The 26,259-nt window shown below is 45.4% G+C and overlaps 1 protein-coding gene across 1 annotated transcript in view; it reads right to left on the bottom strand.

Moving 5' to 3' along the window:
* Nucleotides 1–26,259, bottom strand: part of PRUNE1 (prune exopolyphosphatase 1) — a 78,035-nt gene that overhangs the window by 17,766 nt on the left and 34,010 nt on the right. The window contains exons 2-3 of the mRNA XM_078669505.1: nucleotides 2,691–2,795; nucleotides 1,468–1,673 (exon numbers count right to left, since the gene is read on the bottom strand). Of these exons, the coding sequence (XP_078525631.1) occupies nucleotides 1,468–1,673; nucleotides 2,691–2,795 (311 nt within the window). The remainder of the gene's footprint in view (nucleotides 1–1,467; nucleotides 1,674–2,690; nucleotides 2,796–26,259) is intronic.

Raw genomic sequence — 26,259 nt, 5'->3', positions numbered from 1 at the left:
ATACAAGCGACACTGTAAATCAAATCACGGGTCATGGTAAAATGACCGAGAGTTCAGGATAAATTAATTAAATGCTAATTGCACATTGAGCCAAGTCGCTGGATCCAAGGTTCTATGTAAATTGACCCAACGCTCAAAGTAAAAGGAAAACTACAATTCGACACGAGGCTTGTTGTAATTAACAGAGGGGTCACTGCAATTTGACCCAAGGCTCACTCTAAATTGACCAAGAGCTGAGAGTACATTGACCCAAGGCTCAAGATACATCAACCACATGCTTTTTGAGTGCATTTAAGAGGCCTCTAGAGGAAAATCAAGGCCACTTTAAAGAGATCACCTGTGTGTGAGTACCAATGTCTTTATCCAAAGAGTTCTTGTGATCTGTCACCTTAAGAGATGCCCAGGGACCAGAAGTGACATGCTAGATGATCTTATGGTAGGAATAGCACTGAGATATATAACAAACTGTTGGAACAGGCAAAAACACTAAGCTATCAGTGGAGGTGGAGCGGGGATTGCAAATGGAGATGACTGCAATACAGGCCCATCCATATTTCTGGAATACAGAAATAACTGAATAAATTTCTGTCCCATATCAGATACTGCAGAAACCCATTTCACTTGTCAATATCATTATATATAGGTGTCCAGAAACTCAATCTGCCCTTAGATGATTTTATTGCCCCTTCCATTCCCCATCCTGCATTTCCCCAAATTTGTTTTTGGTGTGGACCAATTACATAGGATCACTGAGTCAATGGCATGCCTGTGTGATATTTAGTTCTGTGAATGTCTGATTAGAAGCTCCATTTCTTTTATAATTTCACAGTTTTTTCCTCCTAAATTGTTTACTGTATGAGCTACCATTGAACTTGAAGAACAAAAATCAAGCGTAATATATTCAACGCCTTTTAATCGCCGCTATTATTTGTTCTAGTGCCTTTGTGGAACTTCTAAAAACAATTGATCGCACATTGTTTGACGCCACTGTTCTTCACACTTGGTACCACTAAACTTAACACACACACACATGTGTGTAAGACAAACTGACAGGCTTTCTCTATTAGGCACCAAAGATCTGATACTCCATTCAAACACACATCCAACTAGTACATTCACTGCGCAACTTTAGGAAGAAGGCAAACAACTTCCTCTTTAGAAGAAGCTACATTGATTAGTTACCACGTATGGGTTCAAAGAAAACCGTTATCTTCAAGGAAGTCCTGTTTTTAATCACACGGCACCACATACTCTTCCCTTGCACAGTGCTATGTTGCTTTACATTAAAATATATTATAGGTGCTTACATTGGATCTCTAGTTTGCATCTTCTAAAATCTATAAACACAATTAAGTGAATGAAGCATATAAAATTCGGAATCCGAAGCAAAATGACTATACTGATTGCATTAGTGATGTTTTCTTGGTTTTGGACACCTCAGGGTTGGGTCTGGGGCACACTCCTCACCTGGGTAACACATTGTGATCTACCAGTGTGAGCGAGAGGAGGCCGGCCTCGTGAAGCATGTGCAGGTCAATCTCATCCCGGAAGATCAGCAGTTCGTCGCGGATCCCGCTCTCTCTCAGGAAGAACGTGCCCTCGCTTCGCAAGGGGTAGTCTGAACGAGGGATGTTGAGCACTGGTATGAAGGCCAAGTTTGTCTCTGAAGAAGTCTGTGACGACAGGAGTGAAAAAAGATCATCAAAAAGCACCTTGAGAGACTTAACCAGTAGTCAGTTTATGCTTCATCCTCCAAACTGAGCAAGCCAGCATTAAAAAGTTATGCATCTGCTGCAGAGATCTATGTGGGACTCTTAGGTCCCAGGTTTGATACAGCACTTCCTAGCTAGGGTCGCAAGATACAAGAACCTATACGTATATACATTCAAATTCAGGCAGGCTTAGCCTTTTATCCGAATTCAATTAAAGGAATATGAAGCTTTTAGTTCAGACTCAATACCAATAAGAGGCAAGTGTTTAATATCATAACCACAGTCATATTTTATAATCATAATAATGCGGTCCATCAGCATCTTAACTCCTGAGGTGTCCATGCCACTGCACCCCAAATACTGAGAAAGCCAGCCTTTCCGATGGTACCTACAACAGCAGCATGCTGGATACCTGTCTTCGGTGCAATGCAAGTTTGGGAGAATGCGGGTTTTGTGGTCTGCAGGTTTAGGAGAGCCGGGCTTGAAAAAGCTAAGGTTTGGGAGCTCTCGTCCTCAGGAATAGGCATGTTCTGGGAAGCAGTATAACCAGACTGAAGACTCAGGAGCGAGCAGGCTCAGTCTACGGTAGGCTGGAGGAAAGCGTAGGCACATGAGAGTAAATATAGTTATGGGAACGATGACACACAGCAGCTCAGCGGGTTCGCTTATACTTTTTTGTTCTAGTCTCGCCTCTATAGAGGTCCGCAGTGTGTCCACGCTTTAACGGTTTCAGGTTCATATGGTATAGTCATACCAAGGAGACCGCCCCACTATCCCGCCGAGTTACTCCCTGGTTAAGCAGGAGGAAATAGAGTGTACCACGAAAGGGAGTTCAAAAACTCCAGCTGCAATAGAAGTTTGCAAAGATAATGTGGCTGTCAAAATTATATGTATTGCGCGCTGAGAAGCGTATTTCCCGTTGTCACACTATCATATCAGGAGGTAAGAATCAACACATGCAAGATTCGTGGCACCTACCTTGGCAAGAAAGTAGGCCAGTGTGATTGCCGACACCATGGAATCGAGGTCACAGGCTTCATTCCCCAGAACAGCGTGCACCCCCAGGCTCTCCTGGTTACTCTCCTGAAAATAAAAAGCAGCGTAAAACCAAATGGGAATAAAGATGATCGCACTGCTCATACAAGTCAGGTAGGCAAAAGTTTTTTTTGTTGTTTTTTTAATAGCTGACCTGTTCCTAAGTTGTCTCGATTGTGCATGATAAAACACAGAAACACAGCTGGATAAAGTCTATACTCATGAGCAAACACATAGTCAACAGGGAAAAACAGGCTCAAAACTTGTCATGATTCCAAAGCTAATCAGTAGACTTTATATTCTCCAGAACATCATATCTCTGTTACCTGTCCACACCTCCTGCAGACAAGACCTTTGTTACTAGAGCGCGGCCTCACGACTACTCCATGCCACTGCCGCTAGCCCACATCTCCATCACTAGGCCACAGATACTGAATCAGCCAACTACTTACTTTCTTCTACTCTGCACTATCTGATGGGAAACATACTTTACAACAGAACCGTTACAACGCAGGATTTACAACGAAAGTCGTTACAACGACTTTCGCTGGAGGGCGCTCTAGGATAGGGGATAGTTTAATTTACTATCCAACACCTTCCCTACTATCCGCGGGGACTGGAGTTGGAATAGTAAATTAAACTATTCACTATCCACCGCCCCCCAACGCAAGTCGTTGTAACGACTTGCGTTGTTAAACCTGCGTCGTAAAGGTACGCGTTGTAACGGTACGCGTTGTACCGTCATACATCCTATCTGATGAGGTGTCTTTGCTGTGAAGTAATGTGATATCCATGTTGACTACGTTCGCTCATTTAAAAAAAAATGTAATTAAAAAATACACTTAGCATCCACTAGCGGAATACTCGAGGGCTATATCTAGGTCATCAACCTGATTTAAAACCGTAAAGTACTTATAATAAGGCGGATGGGCTATCCGTTAATGGGAATGTAGCACTATGCAAATCTAACAGGCCACAAGGCACTGGCCACTACAAGTACTGCATGATAGTATTACTGTGCTGTACTGTACAGAGTTTATAAATACTGCTCAATATAAATAGACTCAAAGCATACCACCACTATAATAAAATAATCTTCCACTCAAGAGAATATTGATTGTAAAGTGCTATAATCGCAAAGTAGCATCCACTTCACTGTGATCGAAGAGAACATTTTACTTTATAGGCTCGAAATTGCAAAACCTTCCACATGTCGCTACAAGCACGCTTTATGGTTTGTAGAAAAATACTGTGGTAATCTTTTTCATCAACTGCACATTTCTGAAGGTTTTAAATCTAGTTACAGAGCTACGTCTCTCTGATGTAGCAGACTTTTTGTTAATACAATGACCGGTCCCTTTCTTTACCAGCTATATATCAACAGTGGATAAATGTCAACTTTCTATTGGAATATATGACAAATCTTTATTACATTTTCAAAACTAGTACGACAGTCACTCGGCTGCTGTCTGGAAAGTTTTGGTGATTCATCAGGCAGTGGCTGAGTAAAGGGGGGTTCCTAAATGTGTACACCCACTCACACACCCACTCACATCCACACAACCACTCAAACACCCACTCACAGATCTACACAGCCTCTCACACACACATACAGCCACTTACACACCCAATTGCAGACCCATAGTCACTCATACAACCTTACATCTACTCACACATCCATTCACACACCCTCTCAGACTCAAACAACCAGTCACAAACCCACTAACAGACCCATACACACCTACTCACAGACCCACACACCCAGTCACACAGCCACTAATGACCCACTCGCACAACCACTCAAACACCCCCTCACACACATACATACAGCTAACACTCACTCAAAGACCCACGCACCCATACAGTCACTCACACAACCACTCACAGACCCACACAACCACATGTTTACATACCCACCAATACACCCATACAGTCACTCACACAGCTACTGAAACACCCACACAGCCAATCACACACCCATTGACCCAAACAGAGCCACTGACACACCCACTGTGTTAAATGTGTTGTTCCAAAGGTTACAGGGACGTTATAGTTAGGAAATAGATTTTTTTTTAAACTTTAGAAATTCACACAAAAAACAAAGGTTACAGGGCAGTTATAGTTAGGTTCAGATTTTACACACACAAAACCATAGAAATTTAGCAGTTAGAGTTATCTCAAGTGACTATAACTTGTGCCCTAAGGTAACTACAACTCGCACTCGCACCCTCACCAAGCACTGCTAATTACCCCACATATTACATCACTCATGACATCTTCTATGACATCATTGGTAATATCACTGCAACAGTTGCTGTAAAATTATTGATGAGAAAACAGTTCATGGCGGGGGTGCGAGTAATACTTTAGGGCACAATTTATAGTTACTTAAGGATAACTACGGAATTTCTATGGGTTGGGGTGCCTAAAATCTGACCTTAAGTAGGACTTGCCAGTAGCCTTTGGTTTGTTAGTAAATATATATTCATTCACCAAGAACACAGCACATAGTTTACCAGGTTTGAGTGGATAAACGAAGAGTAGACAGCACTTATTTACCTTACATACCACGTAGCAAATGCTCCTTTATATATAGAATATCAGATACCTATTTTCTGGGTGGCTAGTAAGAAAGCAGTTTTATATATGATGATTTGGAGCCAACTCTGCATTGGCTGCAAAGAGCAGACCGACCTCCAAAAGTGGGCGTTCCCCACCATGCTGTAACACGCTTTCTACTTTTTTTGACCGGTTGCGCTAAATATATGTGACTATATTTAAAAACGATTTTCGTCACCCCCAGAAGAATAAAAAATTTCTTTGAATTTTCTCACATGACATATGGTTCCTTCTTTGACAACGCATCTTCCTGAACGATACTTTCATTGATGACTAACTCGCAGAATAATGACTTCAACCAAACTAAATATAAAACGCCTCAACTCACGTGTACTGTTTAATATGAACCCAAAGTAAAACCTACAGGCAGGGCTTTAAGTGGGAAAAAAACTGGTGGTGCTCTAAAAGGGGCATGGCACATTTCTTAAAGGGGTGTGGCCTATCCGGGTAGGGCCGTGGTCTAAATCAAGATAACTAGCATTGTGTGCTTAAGAAAATCATGAAGTTGCATCCAGCAAAGGATAATAACATAGGCAAAAAGGTATATTTATTAAGTATAAGCCATAAAATACCAAACACTTTAAAAAACATGTAAAAATGATTTACATTACTTAGAAATCTATTGCAGGATTTCCCAAAACCCTTGAAGATATTCACTGTGTCTATTTTGCTTTGGTTTCTCCCAACAATTTTTTTTAGCCGACCTTCTATCTTTTGCCAGCCAACTCTTAACATACAGCTTTGCGTCAAATGTTTCAAATGGAGTACCATTGAGTTTTACCCATCAGCATGAAGAAATGGTCTCTACTAGAAGAGAGGCCCTTGTTGGACTAGCAATAAAGTTAAATTGCGCTGAAACCTCTCTCGCAATCCGCATTACTTGCTGGCAGGGTTTCCATGCAAACTTCTAACTTTTTTAATGCTTCAGGGGTTTTCTTTCCACCCAAATCTTTAAAAAGTCTAAAAGCTTGGATAGTATCTCTTGCTGGCAGCTGAAACTCTGAACACAGTTTCTGGATATCTGTTTCACCATAAAGAATGCATTCATCACCAAAAGGCAAGTTGCCAGCATCTAGCACACTGAAGCTGGCTATAAGTTCTTTCTCAGAACCTGGGGCACATTGTTTATTGATATTTACAGACAGACTTTGGTCAAACTGATTTGGATTAAGGGCAACAGAGTTACTTCTACCATGGAAAAGAGGAACATTGTTGAATTTGCCCTGGTCAACTGCTCTCTGAGCCGCAGAAGCAAACTCCCCTGGTGAGTGCTTCATTGCTCTAAATATACGTGGTTGACTAACCAAAAGTCTGTGGGCTTAAACAATTGTAACGTCTCTCCTCTGTAAGGAGAGTGATAAGTCTTTGAGCTCTTGCAGTGCATCACACATTACCCTCAAATCTCTGATAAAAGAATAGGATGTAAGCTTCTTCAAGAGACCTTCATACTTACTCCGGTCTCTGGATGGGTCTTTAGAAACAGTCTCAAAATGTTTGCACAAGGCAGGGAAGCAGTTCCAAACAGCTTTCACAGATCTGTAACTGGATGCTACCCATCTAGTATCAAGCATTTTCCCTATCTTCTGAAGCTGTACACATAGCTCGCTGGCGGCCAGATTTAGCTATCTCTGGTTTTTTGGTGACATGCTGTATGTGGCGTACAATGAGTCCATGGCGTACAATGAGTCCATGAAAATCTTGAAGTGATTGACCCCGACAACCTCATCAACTGTATCACAGCAAGTTTTAGTCTGTGAGCTAAACAGTGCCATGTCAGTACAAGATTTGGAAATTCTGATTCTGGTCACCCTACCTTTGACGCCCGAAAATAGAGCCCCCTTTTGACACCCCCCCCCCCCCCCAAAAAACTGGGGGGGGGGGGGTTCAGATCCCCCCACTTATAGCCCTGCCTACAAGCTTTTTCAATACTGACTTTACTCGCCACAACCCCTGGGTTGAGTAAGTACGACTTAAATTGCAGATACTGGCAGACTAATACCATGGCCTGCCACTTGATGGCGCCCTTGCCCCATAGAAAATTAGATAACAGATATTTCAGAAACAAGCACTGGCGTTGCCAATAGGTTTCGCATTTGGAAAGTTGGCGCTATTGGTTTTGTAAATGACATTTTATATTTATATATTGTTATTGACAATGCCAATAACGATATATAAATATAAAATGTCATTTACAACAATAGCTCCAACTTTCCAAATGCGAAACCTATTGGCAACGCCAGTGCTTGTTTTATATGTGTTTAACAAACATGCAATGATAAAAGACATTGTAATTTACAATACCAATAGGTCAAAATTTTGAAAATGCGAGACCTATTGCATTGACTTCTTCCTGGTGTAATCTGGTGCCAGTTGCGGAGCTGGGCAGGTAGCATGCAATGTGCCGGACCAGGGCAGACTGCTCAGCTTATTATTTTTATAGCGTTTTTATAGGGTTGAGAAAGCTGAAGTCTTTTCAAAATAATACAGCCTGGCTGTGACCTATGTGTGCCTCATACTTACTCTCCTGAGGGCTTATATGTTTTCCTGTCTTCATTGCTTGGTTTTGCTCACGAGAAAGTGTCACTAAATCATTGGATTGTCACTCAAGAGTACACTGAAATTATGAAAATGTCACCATAAGCAATCTGAAACCTTGGAAGCTATGGTGGTTCTAGTTTTATACACGTTGCGCGCCTGCTTGTTGCCCATGTAACACTGTGCCCGGCAGTAACTCTACTGCTCTTCGCTGGAACAGCACGCACCCTGCTAAAGGGATCAAAAGAAAGAGAGAAAAAGTGTGACAAAGGGAGAAAGTAGGGGCGAAAAAGAACGTGCAGGAGTGTGTTTAAGGGGCATGGAGTGTCTTGTGATGGATTCAATATGCATGAGGGTAAATCATGACTATGCAGTTTTGATTTTCGGCACCACAACTGTGCATCGCTGGTAGCAGCATACGAGCAAAAAGGTCTGGGCCCGGCACTTATTATTTCACAAATTACGCACCAAATTACTCCCCTAACAGCTTGCATGCACAGATAAAGCTTTCTACCCATTTAACTGGGAAAAGCGGAGTCTCTGCAGCCTCGCCATGGTCCCATGGCACTCTGTGCAACGCCGAGCCTCTGTAGCCTCCTCCTGTACCTACCGGCCGGGTCCGAAGTTCTCTGCCCATGATGTCATGTTAAGCTTCCACAACCTGCACCTGTTTCACGTTATCAGGGACAGTTCTAAAGCATATGGCCATGTAATGCTGTACCCCCACCAGCATCCCTAAAGCGCTTTACTCTTTAAGCCCCAGATCAGACAGAGCCAGTGAATGCCCATACTGCTCCTGTGGACACGGTGTCAGCGAATGTTCTGTATCCGCATGCCTCTTGCAAAACTGCCTGCCCTAACATCCCGGTGGAAATGTGAGACTATGAGGGCAGCTAAAGCCGTGGTTGCCGTGCAGTGCACAACTTATGCAGCAAGAGACGGCTGTGTGCCTGAACCATGGCGCACACAACTAATATCACACAGTAGTAAAAGAAAAAACCACCAGAGGCCACAATTTATTTTATAGCAGCACATTTGTTAAAAATAGCGGCCATCACGTGCTTCAGCGGATTTCAAAGGAATATCGTGATTAGCAAAATCTCAAAAAGCGTTTTCCTAGACAGCGAGCGCCACAAGCCTCTGAGTCACGAGAGCCCTAGAGCCCTGCTTTCATCCAGTGCACTTCTCATACTGCCTATGCAGCTCCGGCTAAACTGCTCTCGGCGAGGCCAAATCAAACCTGAACTGCCATGGTAAGCAGACATATCAGGCACACTAGGAATGTGTGTCTGGTCCTGTGGAGCAGAATGCTGTTCCACTGCTGTGTTTTGCTGGTGTGGGTTTAAAAAAAATATTTTTTTAACATGATGTTTTGGAGCAGGCGAAAGAGGGAAGAGGTATCCGACGCTGCGTGTCCACAGGCAGAGCCCGTAGCACAAAGTGGTGAAGCGGGGGAGCCTAAATGTAGGACGGAAGCGTGCAGCCTTAAGGTTGCAGACTCCAGGAGCTCACTCCACATCTGCAGGCTGGCTCCAAAAAAGAAGGGGGTGTGTGGAGGGCGGATAGGGCCATGCAGGGGCTCGTGGCAGATCGACAGTCCGGGCTGGGACGCATCCGTCCTGCCTTGCCGGCTGCTGGCTTTCTCGGGTCAGTCTGGGCTGCAAATGGCGCACACCTTCCGTGTCTGCTACGCAGGCAATACAAAACAAGCACTGGGGAGGGGGGGAACAGAGCCAGGGAAGAAGGGAGGCACGGCCTACGGCCGTGAATAAGTGACGGCGGGGGGCGGGGCAGCGGAAGCCTTTAGCCGGGGAAGTGAATAAGGGACATATGCTGCATGAAATTCGCCTGATGGTGAGCTCTTGGTTTGACTGCAATAGGGCTGCCTGGTGGGGGGGCGGGAATGCGTGCAAGGGGAGAAGTGTGGCAGGCAGATGCGCGGAGGGAAGCCGGATGGGGGCGGGAGAGCCTGGTGGGGGCAGGCGGATTAGAGAGATGCTCGTGCTTGTGTGGTCACGTGACCCGCTTTTGTGTTCACGTGACCTCACATGCAATGTTAATTTACCACCTCTTAAATACCGATTCATACCGAATCGGTATTTAAGAGGTGGTAAAATAGAGGGGGGGAGATGTAGGTATTTCAGATTCGGTAAATACCGAATCGTTAAGATTCGGTATTTACCGATTCTGTAAATACCGATTCGGTATTGCCCATTGATTCCTATGGGCATTGCAGCCCATAGGAATCAATGGGCAATACTGATTCTGTAATTACAGAATCCGTAAATACCGATTTTAGCAAGGGTGCAGGGGGTGTCACTTTGACACCCTCTGGCACCCCAAAAATAGGCATGTGCGCCATGTGGCACACAGACATGCCCTAAGGGCATGTCTGTGTGTCACATGGCACAGGTGTGCATGCACACATGTGCATGCACACCTGGATTCGGTATTTTACCACCCAATTGGATTGGGTGGTAAAATACCGATTCTTAAAGCCCTGTGGCACTCTGACATGTGCCAGCTACATCTGCATTTACAGAATCGGTATTTTACCGTGTCTGTATTTACCGATTCGGTAATTTTACCGAATCGGTAAATACAGAATCGGTAAAATACCGATTCTGTAAATGCATGCCCTACATCTCAAAATCCAATTACCGGTCGGTAACGGCCGAATTCGGCCGTTACCGACCGGTAATTGGCCACCTACATCTGGCCCTAAGTTTCATGTGGTGATCTACGTAGATCATGAAACTTAATGTTTATAAACGGTCACATCCACATGATGTATTGTACATATGTTTTGACAATTAGTATATCAGAAATGTGATGGCTATATTTGATTTTGATTAGATCAAATCAAGCTCCTTGAGAAAGGGCATGATAGCCCGAAATGCATCGGAACTCGGCAACAAAATGTTGAACATAGAGATGAGACTATGATATGTAACCTGTGATATGAAATACATTTGAAAATCAATTGAAAGAACAAACAAAAATTATGTGGAGTCTTCTATCTAGAACCTAAAGTGTGCCCAAATCAGGGATGCATGCATGCGGTATGTGTGCACTAACAAAAGGACACAGGGATGTGTGCCATGTTGAGTCTTCAGTCTTCTCTGCACCAAGACAGACTGTAATGGCAGTTGACATGAGCTTTGTGAGGTGTCCCATTGGGTGGCATAATTTGTGCTGCAGTCCTTATGAACCCTCTTTAGTTCCAAGGCCCTACGTACCAGGGGTACCACTTACTATTAACTTTCAGGGATCTTAAAGTGGTGTCAACTGTGGAACAATCGTCCAGTTTAGGGAAAGAACAGTGGTACTGGGGACCTGGTTAGCAGGAAACACATAAAATCTCATTCAAAGATGCACCAGATACCAGGCAAAAGGTGTGTGTGGGTGGGTGGTGGGGTTCTACAACAATACCCAGTTTCCTACACTGCCCCACTCCAATCCAAAGCAATCTGCCCCTCTGCCTCCATTATGCCCCACTCTAATCCAAAACAATCCGCTCACTCCAATCCACCTCACCCCAATCCAATCCACCTCACCTCACACCAATCCACTCCATCCCAATCCAGTTTACCCCATCCCACTCTATCTCAATCCAACCACCCCAATCAAACCAATCACTCCAATCCAATCAACCCCACTGCAATCCAAACTACTCCAACTCATCCCACCCCACGCCAATCCAATTTACCTCACACCAATTCACTCCACTCCACCCCACTCCAATTCCCCCCCATCCAGTCCACCCCACTCAAATCTACCCCATTCGACTGCAGTCCAATGCACACCACTCTACTCAAATACACCCCATGCCATTTCAGTTATCTGACTCAATCCAATCCACCCGGCCCACCACACTCCAATCCAATCCACCCCACTCCAGTCCAATAAAGTCCAATCCAGTCCAGTCCAATCTACCCCTCCACTCTAATTACCCTAACTCCAAACCACCAGACTCTAATCCAGTGCACTCCAATCCGCCCCACCCCACACAAACCTAATCCACCCCACTCCAATCCACCCCATCCATTCCATCCCATTCCACTCAATCAAACCCACTGTACCCCAAACCAATCCATCCCAATCTACCCTAATTCAATCCACCTCACTACCTCAATCCACTCCAACCCACGCCACCTTATCCCACCCCACTCCACTCTACGACACTCTCTGCCACTGAAACACTGAGCTCTACTCCCCTCTACTGAACGACACTCTACTCACACCTAATCCACTCTACAACACTCTACTCCAACAAATCCAGTCTACGACGCTCTACACCAACAAATCCAGTCTACGACACTCTACTCCAACAAATCCAGTCCACGACACTCTACTCCAACAAATCCAGTCCACGACACTCTACTCCAACACATCCAGTCTTCGACACTCTACTCCAACACATCCAGTCTTCGACACTCTACTACAACACATCCAGTCTACGAAACTCTACTCTAAAAAATTCACTCTACAACACTTCACTTCACTCTAAGACACTCCACGCCACTAACTTTTAGCCATGCGGAACAACAGCCACACTGTTGTATAACATGGCAAAAACACATTGCCAAAGCCAATAGATCTTGTATGGGCAAGACCTATTGACTTTGCCAATGCTTGCTGGTTTTGCAAGTATTCAATAGAGGTGAGTGAGCCACTGAACGCTCGAACCTGAAAGCCTGGCTCTAGCTTGGCTCGAGTCCTGTTGGAACCTCGAGTCCATAATGAGCTGAGCTTTCATGGGGCTATGGAAGTTGGGAACCAAGTTCGAGTCTCGGCCTGGGCTCAACATCATTTGATTCTTGGCAAGTCACTTAATCTCCGCATGCCTTTAAACAATACCTGTGTTCTTGTGTAATACAAATGGCTCCAACATCTTCGATCTAGTATGCACTATATTTTTTAAACTGCAGAAGGATGCAATAAAAGGTAAAGACAAAACCTTAACATAAAGAAAGACGAATAGATACCCATTTACTGTCTTGATTTGTACAGAGTGAAACCAGAAAACCTGGATAAATCACAGCTTCCCTGTTTGAATGGTGTGATCTTAGGCAAACATTTTATTCACTAAAGCAGTTTCTTCTTCATTATTGTGTACAACCGCACTTTAGAATATGTGAGTTCAGACTATCGGTTGTACAAAACTATCACTTTTAATAAGTACTTCTCAGTGCAGTGCTACAATGTGCCTTTTTAATGTCAAAGCTTCCACATGTTGAAGAAATACACTTTGTGAACTTTGAAGAGGCTTTATCATATTTTACACAGTTTGTTGCATGATTTACACAACACATATTTTTAGGGCTCGGCTCGGTCACAGGCTGTACGATCCGAGCCAGACCCTTGGCTCGGCTCTCCTGTTAATCTGTTGGCTCAACCACCTCTAGTATTGACTACATTACATACAATGGGGCACAATGCATATTTGCTGGAAATTACATCACAGGCCTTAAACAAATTTAGATCTTAACTTTCTCAATTGTGTTGTCAAATGGTAATTATAGGTACTGAGATATGCTTAAATGTCTCACTGATTGATAGGGTAGGGTGGTTGCTTTTTGTGGCAAGTCTCTGCCTCTTCTCAGAAAATTGAAGTACTTCCTTAAAGATTGCTTACAGACACATTCATTCAGAGCAGAATTTAAAACCGTTGTAGGATCTCACCGCATTTGGTTTGTTTTCCTTCTAAAGGTTTACACCCACAGATTGCATGCCATCTCAAAGAAACACTGCCTGCTATATTCCTAAATTCCAGAATGCAAACTTGATCTTGTTTCTCAATTTTCCCATCATTGCACCTGCTTCTTAAGTATATAGACTGCTCTAAGTCACATGCCTGTCTGCCTTAACCTCTCTTTCTTTTGAGGCCATGACATCTTCGTAATGACACCATCCTCTTGTGCAGTCATGAACATTTTGTCACCAAGAGGGTCCTCTTGTAGGAACAGGAAGAAAACCCACATGGTTACACAAATACATTTACAGAGATTGCAGAACTGCATAGCCCTACAAAGTTTTGAACAGATCTTGAGTCAAACTCTTGAACCCTCCATTTTAGATTTTCCTAATTAGTTAAGATCAGGGTCTAAAATTTGGCGGCGGGATCGTTTATTTCTTAAAATAAAAGCAGTTCTATAGAGATCTTAAAAAGTATTATATTACTATTGCTCAATAAACGCTAAGGTTATTTTATGATACAATGACGTATAGTTTCCTATGGAAAGCCTTGTTTCTTGGAAAGTTTTACTGCTGTTTGTCAAGAACCTGTGATGTAGGTTCACAGCACAGAAACAATCAAAAATATCTGCAAAATGGAAATGCTTTCTCCAGCAACAGAGATTGGTGAGGTGTGCTGTATCCGAGATACCCCTAGGAGCTGGCACCGGCACCTGCTGATGGCGGGAACTGCGAGGGCTTGTAGCCAGAGAGCTTTCGATAAGCAAAGCCCAGGCTAGTCACTGATTTACAGAGACCAGGACGAGAGAGGCCTGTTTTAGGGCTGAACCTAGAAAATAAGAGCATATGGTAGAACCACTTAAAATGCACAGCTCGTTCAACAGGGCACTTAAAGTGACAAGAGAGCATGTGTACCCACCCTGTCCAAAGGTCAGCTTATGCTAATGAGGCGCAAGAAGGAGAAAACATACAGTAATGAGTTTATTACCCACTGAGAACATTCATTCTAAGACAATCCTTTGACTGCTTCCCTTATTTGTGTCACGCGTGCTGTTGCCCATTCCAAAATATCAACTGATTGGGCCCTACTGGGAGCACAGACCAATCCTAGGTGCTTTGAAATTTAAGAGGTGAAGAGCCATCACTCCTTCCTGGTTCCATTCACAAAAATTAAAAGCGCCAACTGGCAAAACGTCACTTAGGGCCTGATCACGATGGCGGTCGGGCCGCACACCGACAGTACGTTTGCGGCGCATTACAATGCTGGCGGTCGGACCCTATTTTGTCGGGGGAAGGAACGTCGCCTCCACTCCAACAGGATTTGCGATCCTGACGGGGCGGCAGTCGGAATCGGAATCCTGAATGGAGGCTGTGCCAAGCCAGGAACTGCCATCGGGATTACAATATCCCTTTCCGACAGCCTTTTCATGTCGTAAAGACCACCATGGAAAGGCTGCCTGAAACAGATTTTTGGGGGCCGAAACATGGCCCCCCTACCATCATTGGCCACATGTAGTGCCCCCATGGTCCTCCATGCACCATATGGTGCATGGATGTGCACAAAGTGCTACTTTACATGGCGGCTTGTGCTGCGACCCTTTCCCTGGGCCGCGGCACAAGTTGCCGTGTAAAGGAGCACTTTGTGACCGCCAGACTGGCAGTTGCATCGGAGTGGGGTGGTCGGACCACTGACTGCATTGCAGGCAGTCTCCTGATCGCCACGATAGTGAGTGGCGGTCGGATCAACCACTATAATAATCTACAACTAGCTACTTAGTATTAAACATAGTCGCAAGCTCTTAACATCGAGGCATAGCGAATATCTTAAAAGTAATAACGGGAACTTTTAAACGCTAGTCTACACAGGTACAAACTCAAGAGTCTTTTTAATTACTCTGCAGTTAGAGTTGCAGTAGGGAAACCGGAAAACTCCAGATAAAGGTAGGAAAAAGTCCCACTGCTACTAAGACTATCAGTAGTAACCAGTAAATGAATCTGGTGATGGTGAATTCGCCCAAATGGCTTGCAACAGGTCCTTTTTTATGTCCAACCAACGTAAAGTTAATTTTAAGATTTATTACATACGATCTCATGACTTATACCCTAGGTGTGATCTCCTCAAGCTGGCCATTTAAATGTAACCCAAGTGTTCTTCCAGTACCCCTTTCTCAATTTTTGGCTGGGTGTTGGGTTGAGAGTGGTAGGGGCACGAACCTACTTTTCCCAGAAACTCTAGCAAGACGAGAATACATTTTTAAAAAGTAAAGCAAAATAAATTGCACAAGTTGCAGGCAGAATGATGATGCAAATCCGCAAGGCATCCATGTAAGTTACTAAATATACCAGTGCACGAGGGCCTCCAAGACACTGAAGCATAGAATACCCACCCAAGATCCTACCCAGAGACAATTATAAGCAGCCGGTCTCATCTGTGAAGTTGCGCAAGCTGATTAATCAAATGAGGTTTTATCTCAATACATAAAAAACAACAAATACAGATGGATTCTCCTCATTTATTGGCCTAAGAAAGTATTTTCTTTTCTCAGGATTCCACTGGTATGGCTGCTCATTTTACAGCTGGCTTGATGTAAAAAATGCAATGGAACCCCAAACAATCCATAATCAAATGTGCCAACTCCCCCATTTACACCGATGAGCCAGAGGCTACCTCTATTTGGCCACTGAAAGTACTTTCATTTGACATTTGTAGTTCCTCACCTTTGGATGGCCGACAGCTACACTTCGAGCACCTCTTAGTTCATGAAAATACTGATCCCACCAGGGTGGAAAAAAATAAAGTCATGGGATGGTGCATCTTGTGTCGGTGCAATGTTAGAGGCTTAATGCTGAAGCACATACAACAAAATAATATTGTTAAGTCTGCCCGAATGCTGCTATGACAAAAAAGTCTAGAGGCCAGAGCGATACCTCCTTTCCAGGAGAATCTGGATTTTTCCTTCCTCTACAGGCATCACTACCAGCCCAAGTATTGTTTTTCCGAACAAAATCATATATAATATACATACATTTGGGGCGCATGCTTCATTCATTGGTCTGCTAAATACCCCCTTAGGCTTCCTCCTACCACAGCACTCAGCATGGGGCAATGTACGCTCACTTAACTGCACAAATTCTTTGCACATTCTTTACATTAACCTAAAAACAGTTCTAAGTATGCTGATTTTGTTTAATGTGAATATTAACTTTATTTACCTGGTATGTATTTTGTCTATTCGCCTTTTAAAAGTTTAAGTTATAAAGTGTTTAAATGCCCCCTCCCTTTAAGCGCACAACGCCATTTCCCGATATGTACATCATCCTATTACATCATACATTGCCTCCACGTCAGATGTGGCCACATTATCCAAGTGGTCACAACTCTCAGGATACATGGATATGTGCCCTACGTGGGGAGTAAAGCTAAATGTAATGATACCACTGCATGACAAGTTCTCACTCATATTTGTTAAAACTGGACCACAGACTCCTATGGTTACTGGCATTCGTACACGCATATGTATGGATCTGTACACGTACACTCTTCAAGTACGTTTTGTAATGATACTCCTGCTATTATACCTTTGTATCTGTCACTGTGTTGAAACGTAATAAAATTGGTTAAAAAAATAAATAAACAAAGTGCTTGAGTTACAGTTGAACATTATAGATGCCTGCAGTAGGCGGGGATTTATTGGTTTCTCCTCCACAAATAGTCATAAAATGCCTGACACCACTGAAAGTCTTGTTTGAAACACATCCCTCGTGATGCAAGTGCCACTGTGAATGTTTGTTTTAATGTAATTCTACTGCAAACATAAGTTGGCTATGTTTAGGTGACGGCATATTTTAATTTTTTTAAATTTTTGGCAGCATATCCTTCAAATCAAAAATTAAATAAACAAGCATTGGCATAGCCAATAGGTCTCGCCTTTGGGACCTTATAAGTGTTTAGTTATCCAGCACAATATCCTTGGTGCAACAACATCAACTGTTGCATGGCTAAACACTTATAAGGTCCGAAAGGCGAGACCTATTGGCTATACCAATGCCTGTTTGTTTTGCTATGGTGAGCAGCAGAGTTAGGGCTGGTGGCAAGGGCAACACGAACAATGAAGGGAGGGCACGTGTCAAGGGCAACATGGACAATGGATAGAGAGCAGTGGGGGGGGCAACATGGACACCAAAGGGACGGGGGTCTGGGGGGGGGAGCACAGACAATGGAGGTACGATGGGTGTGGGAGGGCAACATGGACAAAGAAGGGAAGGTTGGTTGCAGGGCAACATGACCGCAAGCAAAGGAGGGGCGACTGGAGGGGGGCAAATGGAGGGGGGAGAAGTAGATAAATGAAGAGAGTTATTTGAAAGTGGGTATGTGGTGATGTGCAGAGTAGGAAGTAAAACTAGTTGGGGCCATATCATATAAACTGGGCTACAGTAGGTTGAAGGGCTTGAGCAGTATTGTACCAACTTAGACTGTGGTAAATGGTTGATTGACACACAAATGTGCTGCTGCTTTTGATTGGAAACGTTGCATCTTTTGTTGGCATATCTCAAGTGAACAACTGAACACAGTACAGTACCATGGCGATACCATAACATACCAAAAACAGCATAGCACAATTAAAACGTAACAGACGCCAACAAAAACAGAATGCATCATAGCCAAAGGACAGCTCATCACATTGCAATATTCCAGCACAAAAAACAACAGAATACATCACACCTATAGCACAATGCCACACAAAAAATACTCACTTTGTCACATTACCACCTCCGCAAACTTGTTATCATAATATTGTAGTAAAGGATGGTGTGCACCAAGCACTTAACGTACAACAAGGACATCACATAGCATTAGTTAAAAGTGTTTGTGAACAGGTGTTCCCTCTCTGTGTGTTCTGCGGTGATGGCAACCAGTGGCAGTGAGGGAGCCATCTTCCGGCGGAGTGTGGGTATTGTATATTCTGTTCTAATGTGTGTAGAGCAAATTAAAATAACAATAAAGTAATGTCTTTGGCACACTTAAATACTCAAGTTTGCATGTAATACAACCTCGGTTAATGGGGCATCCGTTGGGAGTGGCTAGCGGTTAACCAAATATAATAGTCAGTCAAATGCTGATTTGTCAGTTAAGATAGATATTTGATCACGTGATTGTCCTTTAGCAAATGTGCCTCATTAGCACTTTGCAAAGCCAGGAAGGTTGCACTTACTAGAAGATTCGAGAATGTAAAGTACCATAGAACACAGGTAATGCTGTGAATGAAATAATTTCTAATGAGATCTAAATAACATTTCTTATTTTCTCTTGTCAGTGGTTCATATAATATTATTAGAATAGGTAGCTGCCTTTTCTCTCACAGTGTATGTTAGCCTTTCTCTCTGATTACATTCGTTTCATGGAGGGAGGGTATGTTATACCTTTCCCCGTGCCCGTGTAGGCATTTGTGCACTGACGTGGAAACAAGTCGGGGAAAGAGACTTTTGCTGCCTCTGAAGCAATGTTCTTTGAAGTTGTATTTAAAGATTAACTTTAGTAATGTTGTGTTTTGGGGGCTTCTAGGTAATTGCTTTTACGGCGGTAGAGGAGAGTTGCCGTTTCATGAATGCCAAACAGCCTTTTTTTACCCCCTTGAGCCTGAGTCAGCTCTTTGTAAATTTACATGACAGGGAATAAAAAAGAAACACCTGTGATGGCCGCCCTCTGCTTTGCCCACTCTGCCAGATAAGTACCGGCCGTTAATAAGGGTGGGGAAAAAAGAACACTGCGAGTGTGGGTGTGTGAGACCATAGAACAAAGAGAAAAGGGAGGTGAGCAATGTGTGAGACAGTGGAAGCGAAGGAAAGAAATGTGAGCCATGTGTGAGAAAGTGGGAGAGAAGGGAAGGGAGATGAACCATGTGTGAGCGGAAGAGAGAAAAGCCCAAAGTTACCAAAAATAAACTTACCAACCACGCTGCCAAACGTTTCAAAAGCCGCAGAACTCAACTTAACAGCCCTTCGCAGGATACTCAGATATAATGCAAATTTAAAAGTCCAACGCTGTCCCAACAAGTACAAACAACAGCAGCCACCGCAGCGAACACGGAAGACTACGAAAGTAAAAGCAGCTCAGTACTGGGTTGTAACTGAGGGCGGGGGCTGCCTGCGCATGCGCGTCATTCCAAAGTTTCGTTTTTAGGAGCGAGCCCCGGAGCGAAAACGAAGTGGCAGCTGAAGTCCCGGGTCCCAGGAGGGGGCCCGGGTGAAGACCAGCAGATACCAGTGCGGGAGAGAGAGACACGGAACCCGGAGAAAGAGACGAGGGGGCCCGGGTGAAGACCAGCAGATACCAGTGCGGGAGAGAGAGACACGGAACCCGGAGAAAGAGACCGGTGAGTGGGGAGATGTGTGTGCGTGTGTCTGTGTACATGTGTCTGTGTACATGTGTCTGTGTGTAGAGCACGGTGAGTTGGTGAGGGGGGGTCGGGAGTGTGTCTACATGTGTGCGCGTGCGTGAGAGTGATCCATGGTGACTGAAGAGCCTGCCGGAATCGGAGCGCGTGTTGACGCGCGCGACCTGATCCCGGCAGGCTGCTTCATGCGTGCGCGTGCCAGTCTCTTGTCCTCTCCCTTTCAGTCCTTGAAAGGCAGAATGATCACAATAAGTCTCGCAGCGACGGATCGCTTTGCGATCCGGTTCGCAGGTGCGAGACCTAATAACCATTGCACCAACTTACAAAGGCCAGACCTATTGACTTTGACAATGCTTGCTTTGCATGCGTAACCCTCATGCATTTTATTTTACTACACTTGTATCTGTGTACAGTGCGTCTCTCCGCCTCTTCATCCTTCTAGGGTCAAACCCTGCATCTCAATCTCTCTCAGCACTCAGTCCTTTCTCTGTCTTTCACTCTGTCTGTCTCCGATACATTCTCTCCCTTGCATTGCTGCCCGCTCTTCATCTACTGATTTAGGACCTAATTTCATCCCCTTTCTTCCCCCTTTCTGCGTCCCCTTGCTTGCATCATTTGAGGTGGTTTTCCCTTTCCCAACCCTCCTCTTTCCTATTACTTCTCTGACCGTTTGCTACGTTTTCTCCCACTCTCTTCAAATATATATTTCTCATGGCAGAAAGTCGCACAGCAAGAGGAGATATGGACAAGAGACCTGATGAACAGCTAGGAATGGCAAATCGGAATGGTCACTGGGAATTTCAATGAATGTGAAACGAATTGTGTGTGTAATGCTGATTATTAAATGCCAATAAAATATGTTTAAAAAAAATATATATATATATTTCTCATTCTCTGCTTCCTCTGCGTGTCCTCATCTCTGCTCCACGCTCACCATCTCTCCCCCCTTCTTAACATCTTTCCTTTCAGGTTTACACCCCGTTCCCGCCTTGGCTGGGGTTTTGTTTTGTTTTCTTGCCCTGTGATCAGGACACACGGAAGGCGGTGGAGAGAGCTGGCCTTAGGTCTGAGAGCGCCCTGGGCGAAGCCAAATCTGGCGCACCCCTTTCTTTGGAGCTCATTTGTAGGGAGGCGGCTGCGGGAGCTCCCGCGCCCCTCTGGAGGTCAGCGCCCTGGGCGTAGGCCCAGCGAGTGAATGCTGAAGGCCGGTCCTCAGTCATGCATGCATGTCCGGGGAGCCCGGCGTGCCCCTGCGGTGAGATCACGTGCGAGCCGAGCATTCTATCCAGAGGCGCGTGGGGTCTGAACCGGACACGCTTATTAACCTTCTGGTCAATTTATAACATAAGATGGTGGAGGGAGCAGCTCTACAGCCTGCAGGCCACTGCAACACGCCTTAAGTTACAGGCCATGGGTCAACAAGCATGAAAAGCTGGCTTGGGCCAATTACCCTGGAACATTACACAGCGAAGGGTGTCACCATGCCGCTGGGTAACCCTGGGAGATCAGATACCTTCTGCAGAAGACACTGTCTGGTAGACGATGCCCTCTGACATGGCACACAACATGTGTAGGAGAGTAGGGTCTGCTTTCCTATGGTCACCCCAATTTTTGCTTTTTGCTTCACTGGTTTTCGACATAATGTGGCTGTGGGCCTGCTAATCAGACCCACAGCCTGCTGTTCTCTCTCTAAATTCACATACATGTACTTTAGGTACATCACAAATTTTGTACTGGACACCTTATCAGCCCCTGTACAGTGTACTATAGGTGCCCAGGGCATAGGTGCATCCAAGGCCACCAGGGGCTGCAGCATATCTTTTGCCACCCCTGGCTGGCCATCCAAACTGACACAACTGGCTGATCACTCAGCTGGGGCAAGGCCGTGTAATCACCCCTTGCTTAGATATAGTATACCTGTATCTAAACCTATATCTGGACACATATATACCTATAAGTCACTCCTATGGCAGGCCTTAACAATCCTGGAAGCAGAGTGCTTGGTTTTATGTGAGATGGTGCTCTAGCATGAGCTGAGCCTGTCTGCAGCTTTCAGAACTATTTCCTTATAGCTGTTCTAGGATACTGCCATACCATATACTCTTAAGTGCATTATAATCCTCGCGGTTATTGCTAACTTTGGTCAAGGAGTGACCACCCTGTGCAAGCAGGCACCATCCAGCGCCCAACGGTTTGCTTTGTTGCAGTTCCCGCCGGAACTCGAGCGGCAGAGATCGACAAGACCCAGCCTTCCTGCCTTACAACAGCCCGATCCACAGTCCCAGCGAATCTGAGACCCGTGGAGGCGACCTGAAGCGTGGGGCCGGCCATCTTGAAAAGACTGCGAAGTGCTGACCGTGCAGCTCCCGAGGCACCCTCGAAGCTGTGCAGTGGGGTTTGAGAAGCCCCAGCCCCGAGCAGCTTGTGCACCGAAGATCTCCCCTCCACACTCACCGAGTGCTGCGTGGGGCCCTTTTGCATTTTCCTGCTCGATGCGTTGGTCCGGTCGCTTGCCCGTTGGCTAGTGGCCCCAGTACCGACGAACCTTTGAATTTGCTCTGCTAGTCTGGTTGCTCCAGACTGCCCTCGCTCCCCTGAAAAGGAGCAACCCCTCTGACCTTGCCGGTCCGAGAAAGAAGCAATCTTCCACTCCTGCGTGGGTTGCCTTTGCCAAGGCCTGTTGACTCCGATCCGGAAACCGACACCGCCGACAGCAAGAGCCTTCGTGGGACAGCTCGTGATTCCCTCCTGGTCATCCTCAATGCCCCAGAGTCCACGTGGCAGCGGAGACAAGCTTCCCGTCAACCACCTGATTGCGCCCGACATCGCCTGGTTCCTTCCTGGTGCCATCCTGGTCACTGGCTAGTGACCCAGACTCTGTCCCCTCTGCTTTCAGGTACTCTACATCTTCGATCCACCCTTGGATCCAACCGGACTCTTCTCTCCTGGCTGCCTGCAGCATCTTCATCTCCAGGCTCCATAGAACTCCATGACGAAACCCGACACACTTTGGCACCTATGCACCCGCTTCCTGTGGGTGAGGTAACGATTGAACGCCGGTGCTCCTGTAGTGGTTTACACCTCTAGTGTCCTAGTTTTAAGTGGCTAAGTTCTAGTCCAGTCGGAAGACTTCTAAAACAGTAACTTTGTAACTTTTACGCACCATTGACTTTGCATTGGTGCACGCGTGTGCTTTTAGCGCTGCACCAGATTCCCTTGGGCTACTCCCGTCCTAACTGCTGTTAGTCCAGTGTAGTCCAAGCGATTCCCAAGGCCCTAGGCCTTACCATTGTTCGTAAAGTGATACTTATACCACTTATTTAGTATATGGTTTGAGTGGCCACCGGCCTTATCTAAAACTGTGCAACTTTTGTATGTTAAACTGTGCTTTTGTTTAAACGCTTGTGCCTCTAAACTCATAAAGAGTACAGAGGATTATTCTAGTAATAAATACATATATTTTTATAATATATAACTTGTGTGGTGTCCTTTCATTTGGTATTACAGGATTGCATATGGTACAACAGCTGGCTTCACATGCCCTCTTGAGTTTAGCCTGAAGGCTGCTTAGTCCATGCTACCTCTAGGATAGCTTGTCTATAAGGTTGACTTACAACCACCACCATAAGGGATTGTTTGGACTGATACAAGGTGCCCACAGAATTGTGGACATCATACATCAGGCCAACTTCTCACAACATGCGATCACCATTTACAACCCTAGGACCACGTCATGCTCTCTTGAAGCCTCCACACAACTCCCCGGCAGCACTGTGAGACTCCATACATAAAAATAAATTACATTTTTAATACAACACTTCACATCGCAGTTTTGCCATCTGAAACCTCAGTAAATAACAGACCGATCTTGCCTGGATTTCAAAAGCAAGATGTTGGCAGAATTTCACAGCAGAAGTCATGACAAGTCATTAACTCACTGAGCTACCTTGCTGGGCAAACCACATGGCCAAGCCACTTTGTATGAAGCCCAGATATCGTCCAGAACTCTCCAGACGGTAATGTACGTCCTGGGAAGTCAGACATGTCAGAAACGACCATTCCATTCACCCAACATCTTTAGTATTCCCCATAATCTGTCGATCTGTGGCAAGGCCACCAAGGGAGTTATTTGCATTACTTTTCAGGAGAGTAAAAGGCGACAGTAACCAGATTAAACTGTTTTTGTTTTACCAAACTAGACTTTTAGTGCAATAAAAGGGAATTACAAGACAACTGGATGCAGAAGCTAAACACACAGAACCTTCGTTGTGCTTGGGTGAATTGTGTAGGAAAGTGCCCCTTTTTGACATGTCACCCCCACTTTTTGCCTGGAATATGATGCAATTTTGACAGGAGTGCACTGAGTTCCTGCTATCCAGGTCCCCAGTGCCAGGTCTCTTTCCCTAAACTGTACAAGTGTTCCCCTAATTGGCAATGCCTTTGGCACCCCTGTAAGTCCCTAGTAAATGATACTCTGGGTACCTAGGGCAGGGAAGCTACAGGGAGTCGCTAAGGGCTGCAGCATGTTCTGTGCCACCCTAAGAGACCCCTCAGCACCAACATGCAGACTGCCATTGCAGGCTGTTTGCCATGGTGCAAGGAAAAGTGAAGACACAACATGGCACACCCCCTGTGTGCCATGCCTGCAGATACTGCATGCAGTATAGGTTAGTCACCCGTACATCAGGCCTTACAGCCCTAAGGCAGAGTGCACTCGACTACTTGTGTGGGCATCGCCACATGAGCAAATATGCCCCTGTGATGTCTAAGTAAATTCTTAAAAACCAAAGGTGGTGATGGACGGAGCGTTGACAATACAAACACTCACCCCCAGTCAACTGATCTGGGTTTAATCCATCACCGTTCTTTAGCTCACTCCGCCACCCCAGTTCAGACATGGCCATATGAAAATCAGTCTGACCCTGTGCCTCATGGGAACAGTCCAGCCCGAACTGCCAAGCCATGTCTTCCCTGGACCGGAATCAAGCTTCCCAGGACCGGTTTCTGGCATTACAGCCGTCTTCAGCCGGGCTTGCTTGACTCCAGTGGCAAAGTGAGCAAGGGACTCACGTCTGAGCATACCCTGCCAACTTAGGGCGAACAAGGAAAAACCAAAGGTGGTGATGGACGGAGCGTTGACAATACAAACACTCACCCCCAGTCAAATGATCTGGGTTTATTCATCACCGTTCTTTAGCTCACTCCGCCACCCCAGTTCAGACATGGCCATATGCAAATCAGTCTGACCCTGTGCCTCATGGGAACAGTCCAGCCCGAACTGCCAAGCCATGTCTTCCCTGGACCGGAATCAAGCTTCCCAGGACCGGTTTCTGGCATTACAGCCGTCTTCAGCCGGGCTTGCTTGACTCCAGTGGCAAAGGGAGCAAGGGACTCACGTCTGAGCATACCCTGCCAACTTAGGGCGAACAAGGAAAAACCAAAGGTGGTGATGGACGGACCGTTGACAATACAAACACTCACCCGCAGTCAAATTATCTGGGTTTATTCATCTCCGTTCTTTAGCTCACTCCGCCACCCCAGTTCAGACATGGCCATATGCAAATCAGTCTGACCCTGTGCCTCATGGGAACAGTCCAGCCCGAACTGCCAAGCCATGTCTTCCCTGGACCGGAATCAAGCTTCCCAGGACCGGTTTCTGGCATTACAGCCGTCTTCAGCCGGGCTTGCTTGACTCCAGTGGCAAAGGGATCAAGGGACTCACGTCTGAGCATACCCTGCCAACTTAGGGCGAACAAAGAAAAACCAAAGGTGGTGATGGACGGAGCGTTGACAATACAAACACTCACCCCCAGTCAACTGATCTGGGTTAAGTAAATTCTTAGCTCTCACTAGTGAACAAGGAAGACACTTTAAGTACATGTGCTGGACGCTGGTAAAAGTGAGTTCCCGAGCTAGATGATGGCTTCACTGAAATCTATGGTGTTTGGTATCAAACACCATGTATTAATAAACCCACACGGATTCTAGTGGTGGAGGTATTAATATATGCATCCAGAAGGTACCTTAGAGGTGCCCCCTGAAAATCTACACACCTTTAGTGTGCTGGCTGACTGGTGTTGACCAGCCGGCCACCACAGACAGGTTTCTGACCCCTGTAGGTGAGAGCCCGTGCTCTCTGAGGCCAGAAACAATGACTGCTCTGGCCGGAGGTGTTGTCACCTTCTCCAAATAGGATGGCTCAGTAATCAGTATATCAAAGTAGGAGGCTTTAAAGGCCTCTGCCAACTTTGTCATGAGACCATGGC

This window comes from Lissotriton helveticus, chromosome 12 (assembly GCF_964261635.1).
Source record: "Lissotriton helveticus chromosome 12, aLisHel1.1, whole genome shotgun sequence".
Lineage (NCBI taxonomy): Eukaryota > Metazoa > Chordata > Amphibia > Caudata > Salamandridae > Lissotriton > Lissotriton helveticus.
Note: the sequence above shows the minus strand (reverse complement) of the source record. Positions and strands in the feature narration are given on the sequence as shown.